The 8,464-nt window shown below is 37.0% G+C and overlaps 2 protein-coding genes across 2 annotated transcripts; one reads left to right on the top strand and one right to left on the bottom strand.

Moving 5' to 3' along the window:
• Window positions 1–854: 854 nt before the first annotated feature.
• On the top strand, window positions 855–2,882 carry LOC133817082 (cytochrome P450 94B3). The gene has a single exon (XM_062249471.1). It carries the CDS (start codon window positions 1,143–1,145, stop codon window positions 2,706–2,708), a length of 1,566 nt encoding a protein of 521 aa, XP_062105455.1. The 5' UTR covers window positions 855–1,142; the 3' UTR covers window positions 2,709–2,882.
• Window positions 2,883–3,165: 283 nt separating this feature from the next.
• On the bottom strand, window positions 3,166–8,118 carry LOC133817081 (ATPase family AAA domain-containing protein FIGL1). The gene is made up of 13 exons (XM_062249470.1): window positions 7,756–8,118; window positions 7,110–7,248; window positions 6,591–6,962; window positions 6,012–6,247; window positions 5,394–5,521; window positions 5,170–5,288; window positions 4,985–5,077; window positions 4,609–4,710; window positions 4,265–4,367; window positions 4,044–4,127; window positions 3,861–3,956; window positions 3,619–3,746; window positions 3,166–3,527 (listed from the first exon to the last, which is right to left on the bottom strand). Exons 1-13 carry the CDS (start codon window positions 8,064–8,066, stop codon window positions 3,426–3,428), a joined length of 2,013 nt encoding a protein of 670 aa, XP_062105454.1. The 5' UTR covers window positions 8,067–8,118; the 3' UTR covers window positions 3,166–3,425.
• Between the last annotated feature and the right edge of the window lie 346 nt (window positions 8,119–8,464).

Here is an 8,464-nt window from a genome sequence, read left to right on the forward strand (position 1 = left end):
ACTAGGGTTAAAGCCTATTTTTGCCACTTAGGTCGGCAGGTTGTAGCTTTTGAGTTGTAATGACCATTTTGGAACTGTAATTAAATTTGTAAACATTTATTATGGGATCTCATGTACGGTTTAATGTTTTAATGAAATATACATTCCCTTTAACCGAAATTTTTAACCCTGGATCATTCATCACATTTAGATGCACGTTTATGACCTAATGACTCGTTTAGTGAGTTGATCACTATTTAAAATGTACAATGTAACGGTCTTGACTAACCAAGGCGTTACAATAGACATCTCAACTCTGCTGCTAACTCTTTGGTTTATTAGGCTAACAGAGACAGCTTTTGGCATTCTAAACTTTTGGGAGTTGATCCCCGATGTGATCACCAAACTTTTTGCTGGTTTTTAGTCTTTATAAATTTATTTTTTGATAAAAAAAATATCTATTCTCGACAAAAAGAGAAAGAAAAAAAACAAAGAATGAGATGCTCATGTGTACTAATTTAACGGATGACTTCAATCTGTACAAAAATAAGCTAAATCTGGTCAGCTTGGTAATAAGTCAAAGGTATCATTCCTTTTAATCAGATCAAATTTGCACCTAAAAATAGTGAAAAAATATAACTTTAACGAGATCTTAATTAGTCAAAAGTAAAAAAAGAAAAAACCAGGGATCTGTTAACCATTCTTTTTGTTCTCTGAAGTATTCTTTACCCATTTTCTTTTCTTTTTTTTTGAAAAAAATAAATCTAAATATATTGATGGGGCATATATATTCATATAAATATATATTGGTGTGTATATAGTAGTAGCATAGCATGTTCTTCCATGATTGGAAATTTGGAATATAATGCACCGACTTGTGTACAACAACAACTGCAGACTTTGTTTAAATAAACAAAGCCCTGTTCAAAAATATATAAATGCATATAGGTACAAATCTAAGCAATCTATCATTTATGAAACTATTATTACAAATATGGCCTCTTTAAAAATTAAATTTTATTAGAACCCCTCTTGAAGAAACTTGATAAAATAAATACTATTGTCTAGTGTCCAAAACCAAAGCATAAAACGCCAACATCAATCCAAGTTGTTTGGTTTAAATTTTAAAAAGTCCATAAACTTTTTTTTTTGTTCATGTCAATATGAGCGTAATGTTATTCATGTCTCTTTTACTTCAGCCACTGCCGTTTGTTTTGGTATCAGTCTTATTCTACTTGACACACCTAATACTGTGTCAGCTCCGGCGAGTACTCACCGGCCATGGCGGTGGCGTTTGCGGTGGTGGTCCGACGAGCTATCCGATAATCGGTTGCTTGCTTTCATTCTACAAGAATCAGACCCGCTTACTTGACTGGTACACAGAACTCTTAGCAGTGTCACCAACCAACACCATCGTGGTGCACAGGCTTGGCGCGCGGCGGACCATAGTGACGGCCAACCCGGAAAACGTTGAGTATATGCTGAAAGCCAACTTCAACAACTTCCCAAAAGGAAGACCCTTTACTGAAATCCTTGGAGATTTTCTTGGCTATGGCATATTCAATGTGGATGGAGAGCTATGGAGGACTCAAAGAAAGCTCGCCAGCCATGAGTTTAGCACCAAGTCTTTACAAGAGTTTGTCATGAACACGTTGGAGGAAGAGGTTGAGAATCGTTTATTGCCGTTGTTTGATTCTTTGGCTGAGGAAGCCAAATCAGTGGACTTACAAGATTTGCTGAGACGTTTTGCGTTCAACGTGATATGCAAAGTTTCACTCGGGATTGACAGGTGCAGCTTGGACCCTTCTGCGCCGGTGTCACCTCTGGCGAGAGCTTTCGACGCAGCGTCGGAGATATGCGCGCGGCGTGGTGCGGCGCCTTTGTTTATTGTTTGGAAGATCAAGAGATGGCTTGGTGTTGGTTCGGAGAGAAGGTTGAAGGCTGCGGTTGAGGAAGTTCATGACTTTGTCATGGAAATAATCCATCAAAGGAAGAGAAAAATCGACGATGGAGATGATGATGATGATGAAGATCAGTCTTCCGGTGATGAAGATCTTCTGACTCGGCTAATCATGGCTGGCCATGATGAGGAGGTGATTAGGGACATGGTGATAAACTTCATCATGGCCGGGAGGGACACAACTTCGGCTGCAATGACATGGCTATTCTGGTCACTTTCATGCCATCCTGATGCCGAGAAACAAGTGGTGAAAGAGATCAAAATTTCTGATAAAGAAACAAAGTTAGATTATCGATCGTTGAAGAAGTTGAAGATGTTGAAGGCATGTATTTGCGAGTCCATGAGGCTTTATCCGCCAGTGCCTTGGGACTCAAAGCATGCCATAGCCGATGACTTGTTGCCAGACAAAACTCATGTCCGGGAAGGTGATAGAGTGACTTATTTCACCTACGGGATGGGGAGAATGGAAGCTTTGTGGGGAAAAGACCGGTTGGAGTTTAAACCAGACCGGTGGTTTCTTGAACCGGAGAAAGAGACAGGTGGGTCTTTAAAGAAGGTATCCCCTTTTAAGTTTCCAGTCTTTCATGCTGGTCCAAGGGTTTGTCTTGGTAAGGAAATGGCATTCATTCAGATGAAATATGTGATGGCTTCCATTCTCAGACGATTCCAGATCAGACCGGTGCTCGGTTCAAGCAGACCGGTTTTTGTGCCGCTACTGACAGCCCACATGGCCGGAGGCTTCAAGGTTTCGGTTAGCAAGAGAGAATGACTAAAAAAAACCAAGCAAATCATTAAAATAGTAAGGTCAATGGTTTTTTTTCTTTTGATTAAAAAAACTTGTTGGACGGCCACATGCCTGTTTTTTGTATAATCTACAGCTGAGAAGAAACCATTGTGTACGACCAATCATACAGCTAAAATGTATACATATATAGCTTCTTTTTTCTTTCTTTTTTCCCAGATCTTGATTATCAAAGCTAATGAATCTCAAATCAAACAACACAAACCATGTAAGGCACACAATACTTCGTAAGGCTTGCTCTAAATCCTGGTCAGAGTACTATTGCACATGCGTGTTGGGAACGATTGTTTCACATGTTCTTTCTTTTTATCTTATTTTAAGCAGATATAATATATTGTTTGTTAATAATATTTGTTGGGATGGTAAGAAGCACGAGAATTCACCTCCTTTCTTTATAGACCATAATCATATTATTATTAAAGAGAGGACCACAGCTTCCGAATCTAATTTCACAGGCAGTTGGTGGATCAATCAATTTTTTTGCAACTGCCATCATTATTTGAAGGGCAACGAGCCTAATAGTAGGCCACTTTAAGGTGTTTTTTTTTTAAGGAAAAAACTCCTTTCTTTCTTTTTTAAATGAAGAGAGGGAACATGTGAATCTATAATATCTTATTACAATATTTTTTCTTTTTTCTTTTTCACGTTCTATTCTATTGAGTCTGTCTGTGACTCTTTATTGCATTAGAGGTACAAGCTTCCAAATTGGTTGTTCCACTTCTCATAGGTACCAAGTTCATTCAAGGAAACGGAAGGCCTCACTTCTTGCAATGCTTGCTCAAAGTCCTGTAATAGCAACCAAATAAGTTCCAAACTTTTATGCTTTACAAAGTTGTGAAACTAGTAAGTTTTGTTTTGTATTTTTCTACTGATTTACCTTAAGTGTTACTGGCCTCATATCCTCCTTTTTCAGCTTTGTAATTTCTATGCCTTGTTTTAAAGCCTCTCTCAGTGGACCCATAGAGGCATCCTTTACCAAGTTTTTCATGTCTGATCCTGAATACCCTGAAATGCAGTGCCAAGCAAGAAATTTTGGACAGAATCAAGACTGAGTATTTCATTATGAAAAAGTAGGGGAGAAGATTATGAATTCGGCTCTAGGATGTATGGATTAGTTACCTTCTGTTAATTCGCATATGGTGTCAATATCTCCCTTTTCAAGTTTGAATAATCCATCCTTCTTTAGTAGATTTTGAATGATCCATGCTCTTGCTTCTTCATTCTCAGTAACAGCTCGTTAGCCACAAATTCCAAGTACTTAAACATTATCAGTAAATTTGAATTCAAACTTCGGAATTTCACCTGAAGAAGGTAAAGGAATATATAGCCTTTTCGTAAGTCGCCTCCGTGCTGCTTCATCAAGTTCCTGGGGCCGATTCGTTGCTCCTGAAGGATGAATCTATTAGCAAATTTACAGTGCATAATACCAAAAAGACCGGGAAAAAGATGGAGTTAATTTGAGCCATAGAATTCAAAAGACACATGTATCAGAACTACTGCCGAGTTGAGTCGTTTAACAATACCTATGAGTAGAATTTGTTCACTGCCACTGTCAAAGCCTTCCATTTCAATGAGAAACTGTGTTTTCAGTCTCCTACTCGATTCATGTTCACCTTCTGACTTACGCTGCAACCAGAAAACTCATATCAGACATAGTATGCAAAAACAAGAAGTGGCGAAGAATCAGTGATTAGTGAATTCTGAAGTAGTCATTTCATAAAACTAAGTACAGTAATGTACGATGTTTGCTTGAGATTAACTTCTATGTTTTGTATTCAAAAAGAGAATTGTCCAAGGGGACTACACTGAGCGCAAATGAGCAACTAATATATCTTGGAAGTAATATAAAATCAAGAACATACCTTACCTGAGAGAGAAGTGAATCAATTTCATCAACAAAAATCACAGCTGGCTGACGACAACTGGCAACTCCAAAGAGGGCTCGCACTAGCTTTTCACCCTCGCCAATCTACAAAAAATTCATCACTAGAGCTATTGAAATAGTATGTTTTCTATGTACCATTAGTTACAGGGGTTTGAACGATCACTTTCTGAATGACGTAGATAAAATGCAAGAAAATAAGGATAAATCATAAATCCAAAGTACAGCAATAACGGTATTTGAATTAACTCAAGTTATGTTTAAAAGTTTCCAATCAGTTCCAAACTATTCATAAAGATAGATAATAATAATAATTAATGAAAAATCTTGTTCTCTAAAGCCAAAATTAAAAGACACATACCCACTTGCTCGTCAGTGAACTAGCAGATATATAGAAAAAGGTAGCTTTCGCTTCTCCGGCTATGGCTTTTCCAATCATTGTTTTGCCTGTTCCCTAGAACACAAACAAGTGTACAAATCATTGGGCAAAGCCAAACACAAACATTTGCAAGCGCATCTGCCACTCCTACTTAAAAGGACACTTACTGGTGGGCCAAAGAGAAGAAGGCCTTTTCCAGGAGAACGACAACCTTTAAATATATCAGGACGTAATAGAGGCCATATCACCATCTCCGTCACGCATTTTTTGGCATGCTCTAGACCAGCTGCAAACATTGTCAATTAACCGCGTTAATGAGGCAGCTTCACTGCTACTGCACCACATAGGAAAACGTGTGATTTAAAAGAAAATTTGGAACATGGTATATTACCAATGTCCTCCCACCGAACATTGGGATCCTTGTCCATGATCTCATTGCTAACATGTTCAATAAGACGAGGCTCCAAATTCCTTAATTTTTCTGGAAGCTCACCATCAGGACCACATAGCAATTCCAAACTGAATCGTCATATTAAGCATATCAGTATATACCATCACTAATATATCATTAGGACAACAAAATAGGTGGTGTAGAACATAGCATTATAACAAAGTAAATGCATGTACCAGAACAAAACAAAAGCCGACCTTTCTACACGATAAAAAAGAGCACAAATTTATTCAGGACCAAGGACATTGTATATTCAAAATTCAAAATTCAAATACAAGGTTTCCATAACATGCATTGCGTATAAATTGGTAAGAAATAGTTTGGTAAAATTTGATCTTAAAACCACTGCATAAAGCAGTAAAGGGATGTGAAAAGTTATAGTAGTAAATTTTGAGTAGACAGACTAATGTGGTTGAAAGTATAAAATCTGCTGGAGAGGGAAATTAAAAAGATATAAATTTTCAACAGTACTTTAAGTATCAAACTGTTGGCTTTCTAGAGCTTTGATCCCACTCAATGTGTGTCATGTGTGTTTATAATAATTGACAAACCACTTACCATCTCTTTGTAGAATCATCTGCTGTATCGTCGCTCTTTCCACCAATTCGTGAAGTTATATTCCCAGAGTTGCCACCATTGGATTTAATAGGGGGAACAAAATTACCACGAATACCACGGCGTGAAAACCCATACGATCTTCCACCATAACCCCTTGGGCCATTGTTATCACTCTGTGGGGATACGGTAGCATTCGGCGATCCAGATAACCCTCTTTTTTGTCTTGCATCCATTTCCTATTTAGAAAACATAAAAGTAGAATTGGTTCAAGATCAGATGACATATATTGATACAAAAAGTAAACTGAAGTTTCATGGAAAACAAAATAAGAATTATCCAATTCAAAGTACTTGTTTTATACCTAATGAAATGAGAAGCATATAAAATTCAAAGATGCTTCTACCTCAACTAAGATTGATAGAATTCTTCCATTGGGTGTCAATGTTAGTCAAACTTAAACCAGTTAGGACGTTACCAAAAATAAGAAGAATGGATAAGATAACTAAGAAAAACTACCCAGGTTTGACAAGGTTCAAACATACAATAGAGAAAAACTGTTAACAGAAATGCAATGCGTACCAATTTTGCTCTTGCAGTAACAAATCCATTGGCCGAAACTTCATTGTTCTCTTCAGAGCTCAAGGGGGACTTCAGAGTAGGGCTACGGATATCCATATGCACCCGTTTCGCACCCAAGATATTTCCAGAGGCTCTTTCTTCCTCTACGTTATGAAAAAACAAGGAGTTTTGACTTTTAGTCTGATTATGGAATGACATGGGCTTTTCTACAATACTGCATTCTTCATAGTTGTTACTTCTAGAAGTTGTGTGATTTTGGGATATGCTGCTATCTTCCCTTAAAAAATTGCTTCTCAATGCTATCCGCTTCGCTTGATTCTTAGAATTGAAGGTCTTGCTACTCGACTTGTCCAGCTTCCCCAATTGATCTCCCTTAAATAGAGAAGATTAATCGGTTAGCATGTCTTATCATTTTAAACGAGGAAATTAAAAATCAAAATGAAAAGGAATAATAATAAAATAAAAAAAAGTCCATAAGCTACAGCATATAAAAATTGTGTGGCATTTGGAAAATAATACCAGTTCATTTAGAGTAATTCCATTAGACTGCTGAATAAGAGCTCGGAAGTACTTTGACTGCTTAATCTTCTCAGTGTCAATATCTCCTCTTGAGCCAAAAACACGTGATGGAGCTTTCTTTGCTAGCTCAAATGCTTTTCTGGAGGCATAGAAAACTATTACAGCACACACAAAAACACACACAAAAAAAATGTAGTTTTGAAAACATTTTTTTCATACCCAAAAGGAAGCGCAACAAAGTAAGCTATTTCTACAAAATCAATTGCAACCCTACCACAAGTAGAATTGTGTTAAGTTTTGACTACTTTTAGTATTACTGGAGCTTTAATGCTACATTGTATCCATAAAGGCAGGAATGAAATTAATGAGTTTCTTTACGCATTTAGGTAAAAAATTCTGGATGTGTCCCTCGTTTCATTACGAATTAGTAAACGTATACTATACACAATGAAATTGCTGATTACATGAGCAACACATAAATTTCAAAAGACTCAGACCTAAAGCTATTAATAACAAAGCAAAATTCTTGAATTCTTTAGCTCAAAATTCATATCGATCTAAACAAAGAATAAAAGCAAGAACTAATAGACTTTAGAGCTTCAATCCCAAATTCAAAGAAACAATCACATTCCAGAGAAAGGCATACCGATCAGAATCGGAAATGAGGAAACGGCGAGCGGAATCAATGTTAGAGACAGTTTCGCGTCGAATGGGGCGGACGAAGGCGTGGTCGAGTTCGGAGTGAGAATGAGAGTTAAGGAAGCCGAGGAGGCGGAGCCCCAGGATTTGAGCCGAAGAGAAGTCGCGCTTCTGGAGAGCCATTTCGGCGCTGAAGTGGAGGGAATGGAGCCTCTTTAGGTTATCGTCAACTTCTTTTCGCCAGCACACCTCTTCCGCCGTCACTGTCGCCGCCGCTGTTGCACCGGAACACCTGTCGCCTTCCTCTTTTCCCGCCATTTTTATTTTCTATTTCTTTTCCCGCTCAGTTCACTCAGTGAAGTGCAGCATCCAAAACCAGTAAGAGAACCCTCACAAACACAGCATATAAAATATTAGTTTAGTTGTCGTTTCGTTGTCGTTTTAAAAAAAAATTAAAGTATTTGATTTTAATGGTTATTAGATTATATTATATTATTTATTATAATATTATATTTATTCACGAGAATATGATCTTGTATTAGTACGAGAGAATTAAAAACATATATAATAAATTAATTAATTATTTTTATAAACTTAATGTTCGACATAAAGATTTAATTCTTATCATAATAGATAATCATTTGTAAATCAGTCTAAATCTTGAGTATTTATGAACTCTTCTTTGTATTTATTGTATATTTTGATTCATTTGTTAA

Source organism: Humulus lupulus, chromosome 2 (assembly GCF_963169125.1).
Source record: "Humulus lupulus chromosome 2, drHumLupu1.1, whole genome shotgun sequence".
NCBI classification, from domain to species: Eukaryota; Viridiplantae; Streptophyta; class Magnoliopsida; order Rosales; family Cannabaceae; genus Humulus; species Humulus lupulus.